This window comes from Lutjanus erythropterus, chromosome 17, assembly GCF_056507025.1.
Source record: "Lutjanus erythropterus isolate fLutEry1 chromosome 17, fLutEry1.hap2, whole genome shotgun sequence".
In the NCBI taxonomy this organism is placed as follows: domain Eukaryota; kingdom Metazoa; phylum Chordata; class Actinopteri; order Lutjaniformes; family Lutjanidae; genus Lutjanus; species Lutjanus erythropterus.
Window position 1 is genome coordinate 13,861,731 of NC_139333.1, and position 27,564 is coordinate 13,889,294.

General features: G+C 40.6%; 1 protein-coding gene across 2 annotated transcripts in view; it reads left to right on the forward strand.

The window, feature by feature from the left end:
- Positions 1-22,073, forward strand: part of capn15 (calpain 15) — a 55,049-nt gene extending 32,976 nt beyond the window's left edge. For both annotated transcript variants that reach the window (XM_084741074.1, XM_084741073.1), the window contains exons 3-12: positions 3,267-3,475; positions 6,272-6,455; positions 8,282-8,505; positions 9,793-9,918; positions 11,522-11,674; positions 15,257-15,418; positions 15,885-16,120; positions 17,451-17,620; positions 19,395-19,573; positions 21,496-22,073. In XM_084741074.1, the coding sequence (XP_084597200.1) occupies positions 3,267-3,475; positions 6,272-6,455; positions 8,282-8,505; positions 9,793-9,918; positions 11,522-11,674; positions 15,257-15,418; positions 15,885-16,120; positions 17,451-17,620; positions 19,395-19,573; positions 21,496-21,673 (1,821 nt within the window). In that variant the 3' untranslated portion in view covers positions 21,674-22,073. The remainder of the gene's footprint in view (positions 1-3,266; positions 3,476-6,271; positions 6,456-8,281; positions 8,506-9,792; positions 9,919-11,521; positions 11,675-15,256; positions 15,419-15,884; positions 16,121-17,450; positions 17,621-19,394; positions 19,574-21,495) is intronic.
- The last annotated feature ends 5,491 nt before the right edge of the window (positions 22,074-27,564 follow it).

Below are 27,564 nucleotides of genomic sequence, written 5' to 3' on the forward strand. Positions count from 1 at the left end.
TTTTCCTTATGGACATATTTAAGCAAGATACTCTTAGCAGCTGTTCCTTCTGCAAGTGAAAAGATGGATCAAAGTAAACTGAAGCAAATTTCATCAGGCCCACTTTTATTTATTAACTGAAGTTCTGAATGTGAAAATAAACTTCTACCCGCCACATACTCAAGTATTTCTCAAGATAATTACTTCTGTCTTAAAACACTGAATGTAAAAGTCTGTAAATGCACATAGTATTGCATTAATTGTATGTGTGAACTAAAATGCCTGTCTCAGGCCAAATTTTATACAATAAATGGAATAAACAGACAAATTCGTGAAGTATAAATCATGGCCACAACTGACAAACCAGATTAAAGTAATTGTTCAGATTTTTTTTGAAGTGGGGTTATATGAGGTACTTATTCATGGTCAGTGTATTACCCATAATAGATGGCGATTAGCACGCTTCAGTTGGAAGAGGAAGCAGGAGCACTGTGTAGGAAGCTACGCAATGTACTGTTTTGGACAGTGTCAGCAGCAAAACAGATTTTAGCCACCTAAAAAAGTGTGTGCCATATTTGGAATATTTTCACAGCTTTACCTTGTCATCAGACAGCCATTTCAACATGAAACCACCATTATATAAATCCAGTATTACTCCTCCAGAATCAGTCAGACTCTTACAGAATATGGAAGTTGCTCGCCCACTGCGGCCTCAATCGGTTAATTTGTTCACATTCAATGAAACAACACGATTACACAACCAAAGTAACTGATCGTGGCAGCAGTAGATCGGCAGCTCCAGTGTTTTGCGAGATAAAATTAATTATTTAGTAATATTAATTATTTTTTTTCTGGAGAGAGCAATATTTGGCAGTTTCTCATCAGAAGAGGCTGTCTGCAGACAAGGTAAAATATTTTAAATAAAGCATATTGACCATGGATAAGTACCTCATACAACCCACTTCAAAAAGTCCAAACAGTCCCTTTAAGCCAATAAAAAGATGTATGACTGTAGCTAACATATCTATTCTTGAACACTAACTGACTTTAAAATTATCCTATTAGCTTCTCAAATGGTGAAGATTAGATTGGACTGTAAGTATTTTTATGCTTGACACAGGCTTCTACTAATACTTTATTTTTTATAACAAACATCTTCTGTATAAACACCTGCTTCACAAGAGAGAAGTTCTACTTAACATCCTCCAGCCAGCAGCCTGAGCTGAACTCTGTCAGCTGCAGTTTGGACTTAATGAGGCTGACTCTTCGACCCTTGGTCACTGCTCTCAGTTTTGTCTCTTTCGTTCCACTCTAGTCCTGTTTATGTACAGACTACACTCTGAGTTACATCAGTTTGAAGTTCAGACAGTCTCTGTATGCATCCAGAGGCAAACCTCTCCCGTCCACTCTGTGATAAATCCACACTGGCCCCTAAGCCCATACAATAAAAGCCAGCACAAGGGTCATACATAAGCCAGTGAAGTACAGAATTGGTAAGCTACATGGAGACCTCGGCTGGTTAGGGCAGTGAGGCAGCGTTGAAGTGATTCTGTCTGGTGGCTAATGCTGCATCGAGGCTACAGAATTGGATTGTGGGGGATGGCGACAAATCAATTCGATCCACTGTGAGCCTCCAGTAGGGTGCCCACGTTACATCCCCGGCCTGCCTCGCAACACTACTGGCCGGGCCCACTTCTGACACCACAAATAGGAAACCGGAGAGGGCTGCGTGTGTGTCTGTGTTGGCCCTCTCGGGTTTGTACAGGAGAGTTTTAGATGGGCAGATAGTGTGACAGATTGGGTGTCTCGATCTGTTCATGTAGTCCAGGTCCCGTGTACAGTAGAGAGGCAGCTACATTTCAGAGTGTTTAAATCCACTGTGTCATTTTAAATGCTTCAGCGCTCTGCAGGGAATATGTCCAAAAGTGAAGCGTTTGAAATGTTTGGAAGTGATTTGCATATGTGTCCTGTATGCTGACTGGTACATGGCACCACATTTCGTCTCCTGCTGGGCACGTGTGTGATGCCACACTAACCGTGCAACTAATTTCTCCTGACATGTGACTAAATGTGGAAAGCAGCAGTTTGTCCTTGTTACTCCTAGAATCCAGGGCTCCTGTGGCGGCCTGTAGTGTCCTGTATTAATCATCATCCACCTGCAAAATATGTCACATCAGAAATGCAGGGGAGAGATTAACAGTTAGTCCTCAAAGCTCCAAGTGTCCTTCAGGCGTGCATTAGCTGTTTGAAAAGCTTTATTTTTAAGTGCTCTTACCATCTCCTCTGGGCATGATTTAAAAATGGATTTTCATTTTTTTTTTTTAGATGTTCCCTCCTAACAATCAGACATACTGTTTTTTAAATCGTTTTTTGAAGGACCATTGTGTGGCATTTTGAGGTGAGCTTGCAGATTGCAAACAACTCGTCTTATTCTCCCCTTCCAAACACCCAGGAGAACTTACATTGGCTGCAGAAACGCGTGCAGAACTCAGAAGGCTGAGTCTAGAACCAGAGTTTGGTTTGTCTGCCTAGGGCTACTGTAGAAGAGTACAGCTTGTCTAAAAATATTCAAACTGGTTTGACAACAAGCCAAATAACAAACTGGATTTGTAATTCTGAATTTTACCACTAGATAACAACTGACTCAGAATGGAGTTGCAAGACAGTAAGTTTGCAACATCACGTCTCTGTAAATGGTTCACAAGACTTGCTAAGAAATGAAGTGGCTCTGTCTACTTCAACAGCAGAGGCCTTTTAATATGAAACAGATAAAGGAAGTGTTGAGTTTGTATTCTCCGCTTTAATGCAGTAACTTTAACAGGACAAACGGGCGCAGATCAGATGTGAACAAGGCTTTCCATTGTCATATTACTGACTGCACTGACAAACTATAGTTGACTAGCTACCTCGCTAAATAGTCAGAGACAAGATGAAAAGGAGAAAATGATGGGCTCATTCTCATACTCTGCACCGCTGTCTGCTTAGCTGTGATTGGTACTCTTTTAGAAGTGCTGCCCACATTTCCCATGATGCTTTCTAGGGCTGGAACAAATAAGTGAACATAACACACTGCTCTGTGTTTTTTGTTTTTTTGTTTTTTTTTTTAAGTTTATGTGGTTTATGTTGTTGGCAGTTGTCATTTTTGTGCTGGATTATAGTGAACCATGAGTGAGGTGGCTGTTAGGTTCTGACAATAAATCTCCTGAAATCTTACACACTGGCCCTTAAAATGGAAAGCGTTGCCACCTCAATTTTCGTCCTCACCCTCCTCTCCATCTCCTTTTCAGAACGCTGTGAACTTCGTGGATGACAGTTTCCCCCCGGGTCCTCGCTCCGTGGGCTTCCCCGAGGGCGACAGTGTCCAGCAGCGAATCAAAAAGTGGCTCCGTCCCCATGAGATCAACTGCAGCAACTTCAAAGACCGGGGCGTCAAGTGGTCCGTCTTCCGTACGCCACGGCCCTCTGACATCCTGCAAGGGCTGCTCGGGAACTGCTGGTGAGCTGTCAGAACCAACCTCAAGGACACTCAGAGCACTCATCAGTCTAGATAACTTAGTACAATCTGGAGGCAGACCATTCATTTGGAAAAAGGCTGGAAAACAAAGAGGAGGTTGCCCTGATTAATGCCTTGACTCAGGTCAAACAAGAATAGCCAAAGATCCCCAAAGTAAAAGGAGATTTTTCATTCTGTTCAGTCTCTGAAAGTTCAGAGTAATATAAAACAGACAACGGATAACATTTCATGTCTGTGTATTTTTTGTCTGAGTCTGCTTTAGATGAACACTGCAGCCTGAAGCTAGCAGAGAGACAGAGATGGAGACAGAGACAGAGAGGCGGCGAAACAGTAACTAAAGAGTGAGAAACTGAAAAATTGGGTGGCAGAAAAAAAAGAAAGACGGCAAGCGTTAAATGAAAGAGGGAGCCGGGTGTAGTTGGACAGATGCACAGATACACCTGACAGGGAGATTATTCACGGGAATGTGAGTCTGGACACATGCTTTATCTCTCTGCCCTTGTTCAGTGTGTCCTTTGAGGTGTGTTTATTATGTGTGTTTCTATCCGTACACACACACACGAAAAGATCAGTCACTCACAAAGTTGTGCCGATATAACTTTTCGCTTCATCACCAGAACTCACAGCTTATCAAAAATAACCCTCCCCAGAGCCGAATCCTCTCACTTGCGACAGGATGTAACCCTAATTCATCTCTCTCTTACACACACACACACACACACACACACACACACACACACACACACACACACACACACACACACACAGACACACACACACACACACACACACAGACACACACACACACATTTGCACTAATAAACCAGCAAACAACCCAGCCAGCCAATGGCAGCAGCTAAAGAAAGTAGTGCCAGTCACCCTTGAGTCCTTGAGTACGCCTGCAATACAAGCTGACATTAGAGTCACATTATGACACGGCTAATTGGATTTTCATTTAATTTTTTTTTTTCTTTTTTTTTTTTGTAGCCGATTGGTTTTTCATCAGCAGCTGAATGGGCTGATCGGCCTCACTCAGCTGCCACTTGAACAGATGGAATATAGCTTTAATAATACACATTTCCAACTGCACACAAAAGAGTTTCAGTCTTTAAACGGTTGCTGTGCTAACACACAGTGACAGCCAGACTGAAAGGGGTATTTCTTTCATCTGTAGATACAGTGACAATGATACTAGTTGCAAAAGTAGCTAGTAAATTATAGTTATGTCATTAATAAGGGGATTAGTGTATTATAAATCCAGCGGTGAGTCAGCAACACACAAAAGGCAAATATTTTTAGCTCCCAAAACTTCAACAGTTTGGAGCTATTTCATCAGTATTGTATGATCTCTTTCTGCATTTTCTGATGAACTAATGTTCACTTTAAAATATATTCCTTTTAAGTTGGATCCCTGTGTCCCCAACCACATTTCTCTTGTGTGAAGAATTAGCGTTTTCTGATGTATCCGGATTTTTTGATTAACTAATTTCTCTTGCAAACTAATTAGTGGAGGCAAGCCGGTTTGTCTTTGCTGCAGGGTGAATTAACAGTAATGGGGAGGTAACCAGAAGGCATAGATGCTTGACTCAACAAATGTGATTGATTTTCAATGAGAGCAAATTATGTAAAAACAAAAAAAAAACTTTCGTAACTGCACAAAGTACCTTGCGGAATAAGATGTTTTTAGGGGATGGTTTAGATTATTTAATGTGGGGTTGCATGAGGTACTTATCCATAGTCGGTGTATTACCCTCAGTAGATGGCAGTTAAAGCAGAGAGGACAACCACCATTAAAAGAAAGCAATGTGCTGCTGTGGGCAGGTTCAGCAGAAAAAGATATTTTAGCCACTTAAAAAATGTCCACCTGAAAAAATTAACACCAGTTTTTGTGTTCACTATATTTAGAATATTTTCACCAATTTACTTTGAAGGGATATTCCCATTATATAATCCAGGTATCACTGTCTCCATACTGACCAAACTCCACTGGTGAAATCAATAATTTAACTTTGCAGAAGAGGAAGTTGTTGGCCCACCACTGCCTCGATCTGTTAGTTTGTTTGTGTCATTGTGTGACTTCTGTGTTTTAAAAGGATATTTGAGGTTCTCCAAAGTCACACATTAACACAAACAAGCAGATGTTTGTGGAGTTTGGCTGGTTTGGAGAGAGCTATATATGGCCTATGTAACAGCGATTTCCTGTCAGAAAAGGCTGTCTGACGGCAGTAAAGTGGTCAAAATATACTAAATAAAGCATACATTTAAAATAATTAAGATTTTTTCCAGGTGGAACTTGTTAAAATGGTTAAAATACCTTTTGTTGCTGACCCTGTCCACAGCAGTACATTGTTTAGCTTCCATGCTGGTGCCCCTCTCTGCTTCTCCTGACTGGCGGCGTGCTAACGGGCATCTTCTGTAGTTAATACACTTACTATGACTACCTCATACAACCTCACTTCACATAATCCGAAGTATCCCTTTAATTGCACAAATACAGTCTCATGGCTGCTTGCCAGTTTGTTTCTGTTTTTTCTTTTCTCTGATTGGGTCCTACAGTCAACATTCCCAATCCCTGCCTGTATTTCTGACTAAAGTGGATGTCCATTCAGCCGCCCACCTGTCCGTCACAATCAGCTGATCATTTATGTCTTTGCATCTCCATTTGTTTCACTGCTTGATTCATATTGCCTTTGTTTCATCACATCCTCGCATTCGCCCATCTGTCCACCCTGATCTGACTTGTTATTTTCTGACTCATTGAGTTTTATTCGTCTCCAGGTTCCTGAGCGCGCTGGCGGTGCTGGCAGAGCGTCCAGAGCTGGTGGAGAGGGTGATGATCACCAGGACCATCTGCCCAGAGGGGGCCTACCAGGTTCGGTTATGTAAAGACGGGACGTGGACGACGGTACTGGTGGATGACATGCTGCCCTGCGATGACTATGGCTACCTTCTCTTCTCCCAGGTAAGGAAAGGACAGGGGGATGTAAAAAAAAAAGAACCCTGGAGGGATGGCACGAGGGGAGGAAGTAATGGATTAGAAAATGATGAAAACAGGGAAAGCTGTTCAGAAGTGGACTCGCAGATTCAGTGATCAAGATACACTATTAATGTCAAAGAAGGTGTGTGGACACTATGTTTGCCCTCTTCCAGGCCTTAGCGGTCAGAGAAGATAGAAAGTGAATACATTTAGATGACCAAAGTAACATGCTTATCATAGACTGTATATAAAGATGGACGACATGTTTCCACTTGCTCCCACTGTACAAAAACGAAGCCAAAATGTCCTGGATGAGAGTGCTGGCATCTGGCGCTGGTAACATCATTTAGATCCAGAGTGTGTGCAGTAGTGATCAGGGTTGGAGCTGCAGTGTTGAGGTCCCGTCCATATACCCGGCTGACTTAATCTCAAGCAGCATCATTATAGCATGAAATGACTTAATTAAAACCAAACCTATCAGGAAAATCACCACTTGAACATGCCCAGTCCAGCCACCAGGGCGCAATCAGGGCCACACTGTGACCCTTAAGGACCAGTGTGTAGGATTTAGTGGCATGCAACAGTGAGCTTGTAGATACACCCCTGTCAATCTTACACACAGGGAAACACCAGTTTCCACCAAAAGTCTGATAAATGGTCTCCAGTGATGTTACTTGAGTCAACATCCTTGGGCCTGAAGATTACAAGTTTCCAAATGAAAAAAAGAAATCTGTTGCTATTGAGCTGAAAACAAGCATGCTTGTCAGACCTCTGTAGTACCCTGCTCATCTCTGCTTGAGGCTAGAGGCTCCAACTTTACTATATACAATTCTGTTGGCGGCTGAGTCGAGGGTCATGTGGGTGTCAGGTTTTGACATGGAAGAAGAATGCATGGAATACAAAACATTATGTTTCTGGCTCTGCTGCATTATGAGTCCAGTAGGATTAAATAGGTGCACTGCAAAGTTTTTCTTTCTTTTGTCTTTGTCTTACTCGCATAATATCTTTTGGCTGTTAGTGTGTCCCTGTACTTGTCTCCACTTGTTCTGTAATCATTTTAATGCACAATAAAATAATGTTCTAGAAAACTGGCAGAGAATTCTTTAAAAGGCTGCAGGAAGGAGCAGTTAGGACGATTGACATACAGTATATTAGGCATGCTGTATATACTCTGTGATTTATCAGTAAGCAGGGCTTCCATAAGTTGCTTTGTGCTCGTTCACAGTATTTATATTAATCTCGTTGATGGAGTTTAATGTGATATTAACTTCTTAATATAAGTTCAAGTTCATTCATTATCTTGCTTCTTATCACAAGCATGTCTCAGAGGACCCCACAGAGGAGGATCGTACCTCGAGGTCTAATTAATAAACACTCAATTACAGGACAAATGAAGTATTGCATTATGCAACAGATAAAGCACAGGGAAACAAATTCAGGCTCACGGATGCACTGTAAAACCTGTCATATCTTATCTGCATAATCTGAGTCTCAAAGAAGTAGAAGAAAATACAGCACTGACAGCGGATAGGTCAGGTCGAAGTGGATTCCTTCACAAATGCCATGACAAAAAGAGAACAGTAATGTGTGATGATGATAAGATAAGAAAGAATAAATAAGACATTCCACCTATTCTTTATCAGGTTATCATGTTCAGAAACCTTTAAACATTTGAGTCACAGCCAGCAGATTTAGAGCCAACACCTTAAAACACAACATCCTGTTAGAGGGCTACCTCCGTCTGTGAGCCGAACCCCTGACTTGATTGAGACATGACGAAACATTTCCCTGTCCTGTTTCCATCATTCCAGGCGCAGAGGAAGCAGCTATGGGTGGCGCTGATCGAGAAGGCCCTGGCCAAACTCCACGGCTCCTACTTTGCCCTGCAGGCAGGGCGTGCTATCGAAGGCTTGGCCACACTGACGGGGGCTCCCTGCGACTCCCTGATGCTGCAGGTCAGCTCCACCAACCCTCGGGAGGAACCCATCGATACAGACCTCATCTGGGCCAAGATGCTCAGCTCCAAGGAGGCAGGGTAAGAGAGGGAGTGGAGGGGAATTTTTTCTAAGGAACATTGTCTTTGCTGGCTTTGCTTTTCCCTTATTCATCCTCTTTGTTTTACTGTATTTCATCACTATGTTCTATTAAATAAGATAATACATACACACATATACAGAAGATTATAGAACAGGTTCTTGCACAGAAAATAGACAAAATAATAAGAGACCACTCAATCAACATTCTGTAATCACAACAACAAACACTATTGTGGTACAAAGCTGCAAAGGTGCCACTTTACAGGATATGTCAGTAATAAAAGAGGCCTGGTAATCGGCACTTTGATATGTGAGCTTTCAAAGCAGCATGAGAGAACTAGCTGAAACTCCGAAGGGGGCAAATCATCTGTGGCCAAACTGCAGGTCCATCTGTCGTAAAACCTGTAGTATTATTCACTATATCAAAGGAGAATTGCCTGGAATATCATGAAAACATTTACTTACGGAGCAGCAATCATATTGGGACGTATCGGACACATACACAGATAACTGGTATTTGTTCTTTGTTGTTTGCTACCAAACTTGGAGGCTTTTCTGATTAAATGAGAATTGAATAAGTAAAGAAACAATTAGCATAATTAGCAATTATGCTAACTGAAAATAGTTTGTTCTGAGTTTGTTCTGATTTTCCAGGGCTTCAGACTAACTTTTCCACTGGTAGCACTGGTGCTCCCTGTTGAAAATTTTATCAGCAACAGCACAAAATTTAGGAGCAACACTTAAATCGACATGCAACTGTCTGGGGCCCTTCTGCTACGGGGTCCTCCTACTTGATCCATGAGCCATACAGTCACACCTGACATCCAGCGCTCCCACTAAAATCCTTCCTCACAGTATTTATTGAATAGAATATTTGAAGAATCTTAAGTGAATGTTAACATTAATATAAATAAGACATTGTTCAGAAATTCAATTTTTAAGAAATTCAGTATTTAATCAAAGTCAATGCATTGCGTTCCATCTTGCATTACTCCAGAGTTGTAGCTAATCCTCGTCTTGTTTTAAAATTGTATGTGCCAGAGGTTGCTGCTAGAAAGTGTGAGTTTCGTTGTGCACACATATATTTGTAAGTCACACTGGTGCAGCTATTTATAAAATTTAGTAGCACTGTCTCCAGAAATGGTCACAAATGGTTGCAAACTGGAGGCCTGCCTTTAGTTAACTTTGTTACAGAAGAACTGAGAAAGGGTGTTATTTGACATTATGTTTCCTAATCATATTTTAGTGAATCTTACATCTTACACTGTGTGTTGTCTTTGCTTTAGGTTTCTGATGGGTGCATCTTGCGGTGGAGGAAACATGAAGGTAGACGACGTTGTCTATGAGTCTCTGGGTCTGCGGCCTCGACATGCCTATTCTGTCCTGGACGTACGAGATGTTCAGGGTTACAGGTATGAACAGACAATAGAGGGAATGTGAACAAGAGTTATCATCTGCTTTCCTTTCATCTTTCTATGAGTTCGTCAAGCCACTTTGTTGATATTCCTGTTTTTACATCTCTCTGTTTGATCAGTGTCCCTCCTTACATCTATTTTATCTTTGTAAGAGAAATTATAGTCATTTTCTAAGGGAAACATATAATTCAATGAAGACTGTGTACATAACACCATAAGGTGAGAAATTAACTATGACTCCCACAGTGCATTTTGGCAAGAAACATTGAATCGCAAAGCTTAAAATTCTGTTCCATACGCTGCTAACTGTGGGTGGAAACAAAATATTATACTGTTGAGGACACTGATAATGCAGCTTAAATCAATTCATTGTTTAATTAGAGATAATGTTGGATGAATTTAATAACTATTGGATCACATTTTGTTCACAACTGCAACAATGAAGGATTTATAATTCATTCTGATTCGTGTCTCTGACTGGCTTCCTCTCTATGGCAATGGTGGCCAAGGCTAATGGGTGTTGTAATATTTAAAGGCTTGTCATGTTGAAATGATGGGGGGAAAAACATGATTTCTGGAAACAACGTTTAAATTATTAAAACTGGTAGCCATTACCTAAACATGTATGATCGTAACATTATCCGGGAGAGTGTTTCTATGTAACAGCAAGGATAGCATTCAAAGAAAAGTTTGAAATGGGAACACAGAATGAGGGAGAACACATCCAAAACTAGCTGCTCCTCGTCTCATGGCTGAATCTTCTCCTTTATTTCCTGCTTTTCCCTCAGCTACATTTCTCAGTCGTGACTGTTGTAGATTTCATAGTGGAAACCCATGACTCATGCAGCAGGTTTCACTGGCACAGGCTTTGAAAGAAACCACGTCTTAAAGATTTTGTTTACTCATTAAAAAAACATGTTCATGAGCAAGTCTGCCTCAGATTTAAAGCTACATTTTATACATCATGGACGTTGATGAAAATGTTTCCTGATTGAGCAGATGCAGACTTTGTGAAGGTATTTCTTGAATGATTTATACATAAATGGGGGCAGAGGCTCAGAGAGAACAGGTGCGTCAGTTTTAGTTTACTCACTTTGATCATGATAGCATTGTGAGTCAACACAATGGAGGCTTCTCCTGTCCTACCTGTGAGAGGAAGTTGAGAGTAGCCGTAAATCCCAGATGTAATTTGCTCAAGAGCCTCACACAGCCACTTTAATTTACTGCTATAAAGCAATCGGAGTGGAAGATTGGGCCACAGTGCTTGATCTAAAATGGGTTGGAGTCCTCCTGCTTGGAGCCGGAGGAGATGAAAAGCAGCCTGGAAACAGCGATTCACCTGCCCCTTTTTTTGGAAAGTGGGGATTCTCCAATATGGTTTTCCATTATACCACCTAAGTTTCTCACTGTAGGGAGGAGGCAGTAAAATGAAATGGGTTGTTAAAAAGTAGGCAATCATCCATAAGAAGAGCAATATGAGTCCGCAGAGATGGGGACACTGCGTAGACTGAAAACTGTTGACACTTTAAGTGGAGTTTCTGGCTCTCCCTTCCTGTTAATCATCTTCCTTCCTCCCCATCACACTCTGTCTGTGTTTTAGGCTGCTGAGGCTACGTAACCCGTGGGGTCGCTTCTCGTGGAACGGCAGCTGGTCGGACGAGTGGACGGACTGGCCGCAGCACCTGCGACACGAGCTGATGGCTCATGGCAGCAGTGAGGGTGTCTTCTGGATGGAGTACACAGACTTTATAAAGTAAGAACTATGTTAACAGAGATGATTTTAGCAGTATTACACAAGTGGGTCAGGACCGAGGTGACCTCATCACTGAAGTGCCAGTGATGACGATAAAGAGTATTTATTGCAATTATACAACAGTTACCAACAAAATAAATTATATAACCTAATTGTATTCATATTCTGGGACAATTTGCCTTCAGAATAAAAAAAAATGTTAGCGTTAGTTCAGTTTCCCAGGAAACACACTGGGTTTGACTGATAAGTGGAAAACAATCTGTCATGTCAGTTGACTCCAGTGTAATGAAATCCAGTTTGCTACTCCAGCAAGTAGGTCGACCTTTACTAACACCCTAGTAACAGAGAATATTTCTAGTACATGTTAAGTCAGCCAGCCATCTTGGCTAATGTTAATGCTTTCTCAAGATCGCTGGATTTTCCAAAATGAATATATAACACACATACAAACACAAAACAAGCTTACTATGATCAGTCTTGCTGTAACGAAGATATCTGCTGAAAGAATTCTTCTGTTTGTGAATTTTGCATGTATTGTTAAGCTACTAGTGCTGCGTCACTCACGGCACAGATAATGAAAGATGCCAAATGGGGTTTCCATGTGATTTAAATATTTCCAGTAACTGCAGATCATTGTAAAGTCCAAAAGTCAAAATTTAAAAAAAATATTTAAAAAACTCAAAAGTCATTTTCCAAAATGTTTTTACCTAAGTAAAAAATTAAGCTTCAATTCATAGTTGTTTGTGTTTAACCTTTCAAAAACAACATTTTCACTGCGGCTACTAAACTGTTGGCTCTTCGGCTTGTTGCACATAATGTGATGAGTTATTACTATAATGGTGTATGTTTAGCGGAAAATGTGTGTGTATCTAATCTGCCTGAAACTGTTTTTGGTTTGTTCAGCTCAGGAAACTGAGGACAGATGCAGTCACAAAGACATCACAAAATCTTTAAACGGGAAACCCACAACTTCCTCATTTGTAGATGGGCGTCCTCTCATAAAGTAACTCACTTTTTCAGATTGGTCATTGCCAGTTGAACTTTCTTCCCCCTAGTGGCCTTCAGGAGGCATTGCAGCGTCTGAAGCCTGTAATGTTTTGTCAACATCTTTAGTCACAAGCCATCATTGCTGTGATTTTTATTTTTTTTTCCTTTCAGAGATGACTTCACAGTCATCGCTGTGTCCATATGTTGGATGCACAGATTTCTTTCTGCTAATTAATTTGAGCCGAGGTGGCTGTGGCTGCTGCTAACACAGTACAACAACATCGCTGCCAGGCACTGTGACATCCACAACATCCAGACGACAAACACGATATATTATGAATTATGGACAGGAGGTCTTTATACAGCACAACATAATCTATCATAATTTGATTGGCAGAGTATATAGCAGAAGGAAGGTAAATGGCATTTTAAGTAGTGAGGATGAGCGAGGCAAGCCACCAACTGCATTCTTTATTTCAACAAATATACTGTCCATTTTGTCCTTGTTGTGATGTGCAAGTCATTTCTCAGTCTCAGTAGGAAAGTCAGTCCTGCCATCTCTTGAATCTCTGATGATTTCAAGCCAGTTATCTACTCTAGGAGGCCCGCAACCATTTATGAGTGATTGCTTTTTTCACTGCTACAGTAAATATTTTCAGGAGCTTTCTGTCATTTCCTGTTATCCCTTCTGGCAGATCGCCCAAATAAAGTGACGCTCACGTCATGGGATCTGCAGCCTACGAATATGCGGAATGATTCTCCAGATACTTCACAAAAATAGTTGTATCTTTGGTCAGATTCATAAAATGTGCTGTGATAGGTAGGGTTCATCGATATTAGACATGTTCTCACTTTAGGATTAATGGAAAAACAAACAATAAAAGTCACACCAATACATAAAACAAGAACCAGTCAACAACCATTGTTGACTGGTTATCATTTATTAATCCCATCTCTCCTTGATGCACTGTGAATAATCTTAACCTGGTTCAATTTAAAAATTGAGTTGAATCATTGGTTCAGGGGGGAGGGACTGAAATATATACTGGCCCTTATCATGGAGAGCATTCTTTCAGTATCACGAAAAGAAACAACCATGATTTATCTTAACGTCATAACATCTAAAGACAAACAGCAAGTTTCCATCATGTATGTTTCTTCAACAGAGAGGTCTGTATTCAGGCTTAACAATCCTATATGAGGTTTTACAGTGTGTGGTTTGTGGTAGTCCCTCCACCCTTTGTAGTTGGTAAAGTTTTGACACTTGCTCACTCTCCTTGTGTTCATTCCAAATACATCACCGTTAGAAATGTAAAACGCATGACTACCTTTGAGGATTTATCCCAGGAAAGAGCTACATCAACAGCAGCTGTTTAGAAGAGAAAATGTCAAAGCTTTTGTTAACTGCAGTGTGAGTGACTGCAGGTGAATTAACTCTCAAGATGTCCTTTACTTGTGCCATTATGATGCACGTAATGTGCTAAAAATGATGGAGAGCTTAGTAATATTAAGGCTTTGTGGAATGTGCTGACCATCTGGTACTGACACCAAACTGAATGGCAGCGTTTTCTTTTTGTACATGGTGTTTGTTGATGAATGCATCATACACTTGGTTTATTGTGGTTGATCTGGTTGCCAGGGACCTAGCAGGCAGAGCCTTAGACCTGTCATGGCCCTCAGTGCTTTTTGTCATATCAGACTAATCCAGTCATTCAAAGGCACAGCATAGTATTGAATAATATTCTTCTTGCTGTTCTTCTCAGCATGTTTTTATTCATGCCTACATCCTTTTCATAAAATTTCATTGGCCAATGGCCTTGTGGAGGTCAGTAAACACAGTTGCCGGTAACAGTTCCATTGAAAACAAAACTCTGAAACATAATAGGGAGCTGTTGCCCGGGAGTAAAATATAACTGGCTGAACCACAATGTCAGAAATGGAGAGAATAAAACTGAATTGAATTTCAGCTCTAAAATCAATCAGGTTTGAACAGAATCTGTGTGGCTTTCAACAGAAACATTTCATTAAGTGTTTATATTTTGTGTAAATACCTTGATGATACGACACTTACATTGATCCAATTGCATCAAGTGGACTGTTGGGACTGATGTTGATTATTCAGAATATTTCAGAGATAATTTCACTGAAAACAAGCAAGATGCTTTTTTTTTATTTCTCTCTCTGGTTATCAAAACTTACTGTAAAACTACAGCATGCCTGCCTTCTCTTCCTCTCTTCATCCCAATTGTCAAGAAGACAAAAGTAAGATGTAAAGCAGTTGTCAGAGCGAGGTTAGGAAGTGATGAAACAGTGAAAAACAGACTGAAAGTGTGGAAGAGAGCGTCTCTCGAGGCCTCTGCCTTTGAAGGAGGAGGTCTGATATGTTAGCAAGGTAAATGGTGTTTGTACGGCAGCACCCTCAGAGGCTATGCTAATGTTAAAGAGTTGCTTGTGATGCATATAAATAGACTCAGCTCATGACAGAGGGGGAGAGCAGCGGGTCACATTGTTGCTGTCTCAGAAGAACGGGTCTGGAAACATGCAGACTTGATGCCATATATATATTAAAGAATGCTCTGTTGTCTCTTCCCACAGGTACTTTGACTCGGTGGACATCTGTAAGATCCACTCGGACTGGCAGGAAGTGAGACTACAGGGCTGCTTCCCCAGCAAGGCGAGCGGGCCGGTCACAGTCACGGCACTCACTGTGCTGGAGAGGACGGCGTTGGAGTTTGCGCTCTTCCAGGAGGGAAGCAGGTAAATGCGACAGTCATCAGCATTTTTAAGGTTGTCCTTTCTTCCCTCCAGCCTTCAGGTTTTTTTTGTCGTTCTGTCATCACTTTTCATTTGGCACTTTAACCCATTTATCCCTTCTGGTGTTAATTTTTAATAAAATGTTATTTAGTGTTAGTCATCTGAATGGTTTTAGTTAAATATAAGATTTTAGCTGACTAAACCAACAGGGTTTAATCAGATGAGAGATCTGTAATATATTTTCTGTAATAAATCATAAAATGACCATGATGTGTCATCAGAGATTGAAGAAAAATGCTCCTGAAATACAACAGAGTTCAAGTTAATGGAGAATGTTTGCTGAATAATACATTTTAATATTTTTTATTTAGTTTTATGTTGTTTCCATTAGTGAAAAAATGTGGTTTAGTAAAACTATAACGAAAGGATTGGTCAGTGAAATTAACTCTGATTCCCTCCCTCTCTCCAGACGTTCAGACACAGCCGACAGCCACTTACTGGACCTGTGCATCATGGTGTTTCGTGCCTCCTTCGGCAGCGGGAACAAGCTGACTCTGGGACGTTTGTTGGCCCACAGCAAGAGGGCAGTAAAGAAGTTCGTTGGCTGTGATGTGATGCTGGAGCCGGGGGAGTACGCTGTCGTCTGCTGCGCCTTCAACCACTGGCAGATGAATGTCAGCGGGACAGGAGGTCCACCCACACCCAGTGAGTATATAGACATAATGTTCACATGAAGTGCTTTAGTGTTTTTGCTTATGAATATTTACTCAACATTAACAGAACCACTCAGTCGGCTTTAAATGTGCTGTAGGTTAACTCAGCTCAAGTCAGCTTTATTTATTTAGCACCTTTCATACACACATGCAGCTCAAAGTGTTTCACATTGCAAAACTGAAACAACACAGACAAGAATAAAATCAACAATAAATTAAAAAAAATGCAAAAGCAAAAATTCCAACAAGAAAAAAACAAATTTAAAAATCAATAAATAAAAGTCAGTAGCATAAAGTAAAAGAAACCCCAGACGGAGACCACAGGGAAATAATATAATGTGATGCAATGACTGAAGCTTAACAACTAAGTTTGTAACATTACACCAAATTAATCATTTAAAAACCAGGATACATCTTAAATTTCCTTTTAAAAATACCAAGAGAACTTGGCAGTCTAATATCCAGAGGCAGCGAGCTCCCCAGTTCAGGAGCATAAAAACAGAAAGCACTCTAACTGGTACATTTATGGGACACATAAGGAACATTTAAAAGAAAAGTGGAGGACCGCAGTGATTTGACTGGAACACAAAATAAAAAGATCTCTAAAGTAGGAAGGAGCAAGGTCCTTCAAAGCTTTATAAACAAGTAAATGAACCTCTAAATCAATTCCAAAAGATACAGATATATGCAGTTGGATAACATGATCCATCTTCTTTGTATTATTTAAGGCGCTGGCTGCTGCATTCTGAACAAGCTGTAGTCTTCTTATCGACTTTTTAGATAATTCAGTAAAAACTGAATTAAAATAGTCTGAGCAACTGGTTATGAAAGTCTGAGTGAAAAAAAGGTCTGACATTAGCAATATTCCTAAGGAAAAAAATGCTTTAATGACATTATTAGAATGAGAGTTAAAATCTTAATCAGAGTCTAAAATCACTCCCAAGTTTGTGATGCTAGTTCTAACCTGTCCACTAAGGCCACCAAGCACTGAGGGCAGTTGGTTGGTTGCAGCATTAGGTTCTATTAAGAGAATCTCTTTTTTCCCCTCATTTTGGTGTCTAAAATTTTTACTAATCCAGATTAGAGCAGCAGGGCTGGTACGATTCGCTTATCTCCCATTTCCAAACTATACTATCATTTGGATATCATACCACGAGTCTCTGATGCATAAGCACCAAAGCTACCAGTTAAATAAGACTGAAACCAGCTAGTTCACAGTCTGAAAGACCCGCCCATTTCTCAAGTCTGTCAATTAAAACATCATGGTTGATTGTATCAAATGCTGCTGCTTATTCTCAAGCATATAACCATCTTCTTCCCAGTCTCGAGCCCCACCAGCGGAGCGGCACGACGGCCCAGCCAGGACTTCCCGGGCTACATCCTCGCTATTTACAGCTCCAGACAGGTGATGGTGGAGCAGGTGGAGGCGACTGCCACCACACTGGCCGACGCCATCATCCTCCTCACGGAAAACAAAGGCGAAAGGCACGAGGTGAGAGACGCACTCGCATCACAACGAGACGACAGGTGCATCTGTTTTTGTTTCCTCAGCACTCCCCGGCTTTCAAATTCTCTGTCCTTCCATCTCTCTGTCTCACACCTACACACACAGAGTTTGTTAATCTTTGAATATAATATATATATGCTTGTGAAGCAGGAGAACGCCTGCATCTCTGAAAGCCACTTTGAGATAACACTTAAGATTTCCTCTGCAGAGTGCCCAAATTCTATTCCGCCTTAACACATGCAAGTACATGCACATTATCTCTCCTGCACACACACACACGCACACACAGAAACTCACACCAGCGTAGAAACAAATTATTCTGGCTCTCCTGAACATTGCTTTCCTGAAAGTGCTGTCACACTGGCTGGTATTTTAGAGGATGACAGAGCTTTTTAAACACTTGAGATCATCTTTGCTAAGTCATTCAGCTCCCCAGGAAGTCATCGCTCAAGGTAGGTGAGCCAAGCACTTGGGAGAGCATGGCAGCCGCTACACAAACACTGGTGTCAGGACAATATGGGTAAAAAAAGATATTTCGTGCAGGAGTGTTAATAAACAATTTGAGCAGTCCTTAGTCGAGAAACAAAAGTTTTGTATTATAAGCTGATACATGTGTTGCTGACTAGATGCTGTTACTGGGCCACCGGATGTGAAATGACAGCAGCTAAAGCCGTTTGTATTCACTGTATTACAATTGCACGCCCCTGAAGAAAGTGATCAACAACCACTGTCATCTCACCTCCACGGAGAGTTGTTACTGTGAATGCAGAATGCAGTCTTAAAAGCCTTTTAACACTACTGAAAAGTACTGCTGGTGGAGATGTACTTTTCAGTGTAGCTGCTTTGACAGAGTATCTTGGAGTCGTGTGAAACGCCAATATTAGTTTTTGGTGTCGACCAAGGCTCCTCTTTTTTTGCACTGACATTGAAAAGTCAGAACGACAGAAACCCACCAGTCTCAATACATTAGAATGCAGTGCAGCCACAAGGTATGTTGGATTTTTGGACAAAACTTCTTTGGCTTTTGTTATGCTATCAGAAGAAATTATCGCTCTCTACATTTGCTCCAGCCTTGGGCATATATGTGAGTGTATGAGGTTTGTTTATAGAATACAAATTTGAGGGAGAGCAACAAAATCATACACCTCTAACGCTAGGTTATCCAATATACAGATTTAGCACTAACTTTATCTGCAAACACAATCACTGAGGACTGCATCCTTGCTTCTATACCCCGGCCAGCTTTCAGTAATTCCTTGCACATTGTATTAGCATTTAGATTATGTCAGTTTTAAAGTGTCACTTAACCCTCCGGTCTGAGCTTATCTCCACCCACTGCATAATTTTGAAAAATGCAAAAAAAAAGTGGACATATTAGAAAATGGCCGCAGTATTACAGACTCCCACTCAGGGGTGAGGGCTGGGGGAAACCCAACTTTGATTAGAGAGTGCTAACATTCTTGTGTGTGTGTGTTTTTTTAAATAGGTTTTCAGAGGTTTTCACAATAAAACTCTTTGAAATGATTTTAGTGTATCTCAGTAGTTTTCGAACATGTTCAGCATATTTTAACAAAACTGTAATACTGATAATCACAATAATACTGATAATATTTTTGGTCAAGATTTTAAGACATGTCAATATTAACACCAGGATTGATGTGTTTCATCCCAGTACAACAATATACTTTAGTTTACAGCTTATATTATTAAAATGTGTCTTTCTGTTTCTCCGATTGTGTTCATTAATGTCTGCTCCCAGGGCCGCGAGGGCATGACATGTTACTACCTGACCCACGGCTGGGCGGGGCTGATCGTGGTGGTGGAAAACCGCCACCCCAAATACTACCTCCACGTTTCCTGTGACTGCACTGACAGCTTCAATGTGGTGTCCACGCGCGGCAGCCTCAAGACCATTGACAGCGTACCACCTCTGCACAGGTACACACACACACATACGCCTCTGAAAGTCGTTTTTCATCAAGCTTTATTTTACCTGAATCTAGCCAGAATAAATAACAAGTGAAGAGATTAAATGCTCTGGGAACATTTGGTGCAGGTGCAGCATCATCCAGCAGCAACATCCACCCATTTAGACGATTATATCTGTAAACACTTATATAAATGCAGCGATCCCACAGGATTAGTGCTCTATATTTCTCAATAATGTACTTTAGGCTGGTCTCAGCGCAATTATAGCTGCTTTTGTTTTCTGTTGGTCCCAATTTTTCTCTGCCCATTAAAGCCAATGCTAGAAAGACCTGAAAAACACTGTTTGGCTCAGACACACCTGTGAAATCCAGCACAGTGGAGCCGTTCACACATCGTTAGGTTTGTCTGATTTTAGGTCCTTTGGACATCTAGTGTCTGAATGTTTCAGCGGTACCGACACATTACAGCACACATTAATGTAAATTTACGACCTTATCCCCTCAAAGTTATGTCCCACATAATGTGAAACTGTAAAAAGTCCCCATGCATGAGGACCATGTCTCTTAATGTCTTTTTCTCTCGTCTAACAAGAACATAATGCCAGTTCACTTGATAAAAACACTCAGTGCTGCAATATCACGCTCTTATTTTCTGATGTTCTTACTCACTCACTGTTATACAATCAGTTCATAGGCGACAGCATTTAGCAGCGAGGTAATCATATTCAGGACAAGATATAATTTTCAGTGGTGTGTGTACTCAGATAACCTTAAAACGATGGAAGTGTGAAGAAAACGGTTTAAGGAAGCAAGTATTTTATTTTTTATTTTCCTGTCACCATGTTTCCTCATCCTGCCCTCAAAATAGACTGAAAAACAAGTGACTAGAGTGCTGATTAATCAACTTGTCTTCCTCCACTTCTAGCTTTAACTGTGCTGACTAACTAATAAAAAGTTCCAACATCAGTGGTGTAATTAGGGACTGTATGAAAATTATTAACATTCTTACAGTTTATTTCAGCCTTCCCTTTAGCGCTGAGCAATTCATAGAAATATTATCGAAATCACATTATGGTCATTGTTCAACCTTGGGTGGGCAGATTCTTAGATGTGTTGTGATTCTGTCTTGAACAATTACGATTCAATACATGAAAATCAATAATTAGAAATTTAAAAAATAGTTCTCTACATTATGATCACCTGAAACAATTTTATAAGACCGGGCTGTACGTCCTACAAAATTGTGGGGCAAAATCAACACTATATTCTAGTCCATCTGCAGCACCAGACCTGCATTGTAGATCTGTATTTCCTCCTAGTTTTTTGCAATAATTGTTTAATTAGGTGTTATTTATTACGAATCTGACAGTGACTATTTTTTCCATTTTCCATTTTCACATATGTTTAAGCTGGAGTAAGCAGTCTGTTTTCAGGTCATGGGCTAAAGTTGCTTAATAATCTTTAAGTATAATGTAATTCAAGTGGTCTAAGTTAAAGCTAGACTACTGCTCCTCATCTTGGCTCTGTTTTCAGGCTTTACAAAATCTAGCCTGGGAAGGGAGACTTTGGCTAATCATAGGTTGGTAAAATAGTTGATTGTTTTAGTGTCATTCCCAAAGTGTCAATGTTTGATGACCTTGGAAGAGACTCAACAGTTAAACTTTCTCCAGAACGGTTTGCCACATCTTTAAGTGGATGGTTGCAATATTAAGTATGCTGTGGAGAGAGACTTTATAAAATGAAATATAAGTTTTTGCCCCCATTCTCACCCCAATCATTCTCCTATAGTCCCTTATTTCATTACAACAAAAAAACACTATACTTGTGTTCATGATGCACCATCTGCTTGAACTGCCTAACTCATGCTGGAGAGGCCTCAAACTGCTGCTACGTTTCTCTTTATTCTCTAACGCTCTCTGTCTCCCCCTGCAGGCAGGTGCTGGTGGTGCTCTCACAGCTGGAAGGGAACGCCGGCTTCTCCATCACCCACCGTCTGGCTCACCGCAAGGCAGCCCAGGCCTCACTGGGAGACTGGACCCCCACCAAGGCCACACACAGCCCCCAGCTCACCCCGGACATTGACGGCCTGCATCGGCCCAGGCCGCTATGACCACCGCCCACTATTTTACACACAGACACGCACGGACTATAATCCGATGAACTGTCAGACACTGGAAAACCAGGCAAGAGAGAACACAGAGGAAGAATGTAAAGCATAAATGGGCAGTGTTTATGTGCTGTCCTCGTAATGCTCCATAAAAGTCTTCATCCAGCGAGTGCGCTCTCCCTTGCCAAGTGGATGTGCCATGTCAGGATGAAATGAGGGACGCGGCCACACGGAGTGACCGGGACTTACTCACTAAACAGTTTTTCACCCAGGCACACTAACAGGATCCAGTTCAGACTACTTAAAAAATCTTTTTTTGGTACGAGCGCTGTATGTGGAACAGATGTCACACCTTCCAGACGACCCCGCTTCATTGAAGTCGGGGTGGAGTGCCGTAACTACTGAGCCATTTTCCGGCCCACAACCTATGAGCCAATCACCCACACCGATCAGACACTTACCTCCATGTCATCTATGAGGACAGCGCAAAAAGCAAGAGACTTGAGAGGGGAGTTAATCCCCTCAGCCCTCAGTACGGTACTTAATGAGCCAAACCCACTCATGTTATTTTTTTATTTGAGAACATACACATCGGTCTTACTCATTTTATACACAACCCCTGTCGCCGTCTTGTCCATATTTGTGTTTTGAGGTCATAGAAAAAGCCATCATTCATACAGTACTGTCTGTCTCCACTCTCCATCATCACATTGCACATGCAGTGCTGTCGTGCACTCTCTCTGAGGCTGTTTACACCTGCTGTTAACATGTGTCCCGGGTGTTCCAATCACAGTCAGACAAATCTAAGTGCTTGACTTCACACCTAACATTACAATGACTCTTCAGATTCGTCTTGAGTGACCACCTGTGATCGCTTCCCTGCTCAGTATGCAAATAAATACTAGGGCTGTACTGTCAGTTTAATGTCCACTACTGTCCATTCGGTCATTCAGTGCGAAGATTAAACTGTTCAGGGCCCAACAATAAGGACTGACTAGATTGGCAAGTAAAGTGTTTGTTAAGTAAATCTGGCATGGTTAAAAAGATTTCAGAAATATTTTGGTAATCACTTAACTATCAATTTTGCATCCAAAAAGAAAGGAAATACTGTTTTCAGCCTCTCAAATATGGAGGTCTCATGCTTTTCTTCATTTATTATCATATTAAACTGAATATATTTGTCTGATACAATGAGACATTTCAAGATCTTGGACTTTGAAAAACTGGGATGGATATTTTTTTTTTTTGACATTTTACAGACATTGCAGCCCTAGATTAAACATGACGATTAACTTTAGGTTTTGTTGTTGTTTGATAACCGCTAATAAATTTATAAAAACAGGCAAGAGGCAAGTAAAAATTGGGTAGATTTCTGACCAAACGCATCACAGAGCTTCTGACACGAGTGCAGGTAAAATGTGAGGCTCACATAGGCTGAAATAGAAGTTTAGTTTGAAAAAACATGAATGTCAGCGCTTCAAAGCACCGGACTAAACTTCATGTTTTATCTGCATACGTGTCCGAAGCTCCATGATGCACTGGGATTTTCTACCTGAACTGACGTACACTTTCACTTTCTCTGGCTTTGAGGAAATCTAAGGCCCAAATAATTAAGAATTTGTCACGGACAGCACTTCACAAAGTTTATAAAGTTTCATCCCCAAAGCATATTGGGTGCATTTCCACCTGTACTTAGAGCTGATAATACCAGGTGTAAACAGCCTCTCTAGCTCAGGACCAAACCATGATTTGTTGTACAGTAAGTTGGAGTCGAGCTCATATTGTGGCAGGTGTATGGTGGCCATCTTTCTGTTTTTATTGTTCGTCCCTCAAAACACTTACCAGCCAAGCCGTGGTGTAGAGAGTAGTGTTGTAATGGGAGGTTTTACCTTGTGAACACACAATAGAATTCCCACTCACAATACACTAAAATATTATTTTCACTTTTTCCCTACAGAGAAACAACCGCTATACCTCCTTTCTTTTTACTTAAATTCACTTTCACTCAGCCTCAGTTTTGGGGTCTAAACGCTGGAGGCGAGTCATTACATGAGCGGCTCTGTAGTCGTCCCCTCAGGCCTGCTGGCTTTCCTCATCCAGTTCTGCAGTCGGTTTATATCTTTACACATAAATTCACACTTGGGGAGCAGCTCCACTCCCTAGACGTTTATATAGAGTGAATTAATGCTGCACCTTGCACTCTTGGATTGGGACACTCCAAAAATTTGTGTCTGGTACTGAAGGTCAGTGAGTGTTTGTCTATTTCTCGCACATCAACAGTTTCCTGGTGTGTTGATTTACACTTTAGTGTACTTAGGGAGTGCTAGAGGAGCTAGTAGCTGTTTGAACAGCCAGTTTGCCATAAGGGAGCTCTTAAGAGGAGCTGCCGAGTTTACTTTGGGAGGTCAGGGACCATTTTTGTTTGCTTGGGTGCAGCGCGAGCATCTGGGCCACTCTCCCGCAAGAATACACCGACAGCACATTAGCGACAGCACAGTGTCCTCGTGTAATAACAAATTACCATTTTGTCAGACTGCGTGCACACATAACAAGAGAGAGAAGGGACCCCTGAGACACGTTGTGACACAGAAAATAGTTTAGCTCCCTCACAGTTTGGGCTGCCTTGTTTCAAAGGATGGGTTGCCTACAGCTGTTTTTAATGTAGGTGCTCTTTTAGGGCCCCGCCTGCCTCTGATCTCTCCAGTGTCAAAGCCATTACTCCTGTCTCACTGAGCATCTGTCAGTCCTCACCATGGCAACATACCTGTAGATGTTTTATCAGAGAGGGGGAAGAATGATGCGGTACTATAGTAACAGGATGGAGAGGGAGACTTTTCGTCAAGTCAAAAATGATGTCTTACTATTATGTAGTGAAATGGGGAAAAACTTGAAATCTGATAAGCAAGACTCCCTGGAAAAATGCATTTTTTCTTTATGTCAAGATTTTGAGTCTAAACATTAAATGGATAGTTTTAATTATTTGAATTGGGGTTATATGAGGTACTTATTGCTAGTCACTGTATTACCTACAGCAGGTAGCAGGTAGCAGTTTTGGAGAAGCAGCATGAGTACCAGTGTAGAAAGCTGAGCAATGTACCACTGTGGACAAGATCAGCAGCAAAATGTATTTTATCCATCTAAGAAAAGAGGTCTATCTTATGAAATAGATATCAGTTTAAAATGTGTGCTACATTTAGAATATTTTCGCTGTTTTACCTTGCCATCAGACAGCCTTTTCTGATGGGAAACCGCTGTTATATAAGTAAATATAACTCTCTTGAAATCAACCAAACTCCATTTGCAATATCAGAAATTCTATAGTTGTTTTACAAGGAGCTACTCTTCTACCTCTGCCATGATCTGTGAGGTTGTTTGTGTAATTGTGTAACTTCTGTGTTTTAAAAGGTAAGTTTGGATTCACCTAAGTCACCCAATAACACAGACAAACTCATTGAGAGAGGCAGTGGGTTACCAGCAACTCCTGCGTTCTGAGAGGTAAAAGTACTAATTTTCCCAATTGAGTTTGGTTTGTTTTGGGGAGAGCGATATTTGTCTTATATACAACCCCACATCCAATCATCAGAACTGTCCCTTTAAAGTTCCCATATGAGATGATCCAGTTCAGGACTTGAGCTCAGCGGGTTCAGTCCTGGAACATGCATCAGGTCATGAGCATCGTCGCTGGCATCGTCAGCAGTGTCGGTGGTAAATGGCAGCGCCGTGTCCTGACGCTTGCAGTCTTACTTTATCTGCACAAACACATTTACCAGCTCTGGTAAGCTGTACTTCACAACATCTTCGGGACAGTTTGTAAGAAAACTACTACAGCAGCGTGATGTTTCTTTGTTGAAACCTGAAGCTAAAGTTAATTGTAAATATATTTTCCAAAGAAACATAATTAATGACCACTCTCAGATGTCTGTTTGCCCTGTGTGAGTGTGTGTGCGTGCTCACAGCCGAGTAGCTGTGAACTTAGTATCTAATTTATTTGTGTAAGTGATTTGCAGGCCTGTTGTCTAATGAATAATGTTGAATACTGAACTGATGAATGACAGATAAAGGAATGTGATGATTTACGGCTTCGGTTTGAGCCCAGAGGGATTAGCTTGACGAGAAATGAACCTGCACTGAAACACCTGCAATGACGAGGCACCTCAGAATTCAGTGTCACTGCTGGATCACTTTACATTTACATGAGATTGATTTTTGTTTTATACTGTTTTTTTTTTTTTTTTTATTTGTCATAATTGTCATTTTTGGCTCGTGCTGGTGTCCTATGAACCTACTCCTCTTCTGTGAAGTTGTGGTGGTGACTCTTGTGTGCGTCATGGGTGCCCCCTGCTGTTGAAGAGGCTGCAGCCAGAGAAAAGCTGGTCAGTCACAGACCAGCCGACACACAACGCCTTTTCTCTCCTCTCCTTTGTCTGGTTCCCTCCTTGTAAATTGTACAGACTGCAAACTTAAGCCACACAAAAGATAAAAAAAAAAAGAGATAAAAAATAAACTGACCCTTTTAAAATTGTAAAAAAAAAAAAGAGAAAGTATGATAGTAGAAACAAAAAAAATGAAACCTAATGCTGAAAAAAAATGGAACTCTGATGAATGTGATATATATTTTATTGATCTTTTCTGGGGGGGAATATGAGTATATGTGTACAAATATGTATGTTTAATTTTCAATCTCAGGTTCCGATGGACCAAATAAATTTTTTTAAATTAAAAGGAAACATTTGTCATTATTACAAATAAGAGTGATGGGGGATTTTAGCATCGACACTTTTAACCTGCATGCTGGTGATTTTTTTTTTTTTTATGCACCAGTTTGTGCTTTTTGTGCATCATTTTATAGTGGGAACATCTTTAATTATGCAGAGGAAAATATAAAATTCAGGCACCCAGTGACAATTCAAAATTAACGAATGTAATGCTGTAAAAATATAAGGGAAGTGTTTTTTTTTTAAAGCCCTCTGCTAATTTCATGTTTTATTGGTGTTTAGCAGTCAATAATGTAATAACTACCATTAATGTCATAATTGCCAACACGGTCATAATTTTTCCATTCCTAATGTAATAACTAGACAGTGTCATAAAATTGAAGCAATAATGTCACAACTTTTTGAGCATAATGTGCTACACTAAATGGAACAGAACCTTAATTAGTATCATTAGTAACACCTGAGTTTACCCTGCTGTTTCATTTCAAAGTGGCTGCTGTGAAAAAAGTCTATCAACTGACAACTTATTACATTAAGAACAGAAAAATTATAATATTATTGGCAGTTATTATATTAGGTATTACGAAATCTACACCTATGATCATGAACATGTTTCATATGTACATTTATCATACAGTAACAAAGAGGATTTCTTAGTTTGTGATTCACGGAAACAACCTGAGACACACTACAGCTGCAACAATTAATCAATCAGTCGTCAACTTTTAAATGAACTGCCAACTATTTTGATCATTTTGATCCATTTTTTGAGAAAATTCTTCCTCTCAAATGTGAAGATTTTCTGGTTTCTTTTGTCGTCTATGACCGCAGACTGAATATTTTGTGGCCATGGACAGAAGAAGACATTAGAGGAAGTCACTTGGAAACGATGAACGACATTTTTCACCCTTTTATGGACGGCTGATTGATCGAGAAAATGATTGAAAATAAACAGTTACAACCCACAGTTACAACAGAGAATTCTAAACCGTCCGAGCAGAAATTAGTTTAGATTTAGTTTTTCCTCTGTTCAGGTTGTTGTATTTCCTTTGGGATTAATAATAAATTCAATCTTATCTTGATGAATAATGGAGGAAGTCAAAGTTTTCAAGCTGTAAATATTACATAACACAGCGTTGTGACTGGATAAATGTATTAACATATCAAAAATGTTTTTCA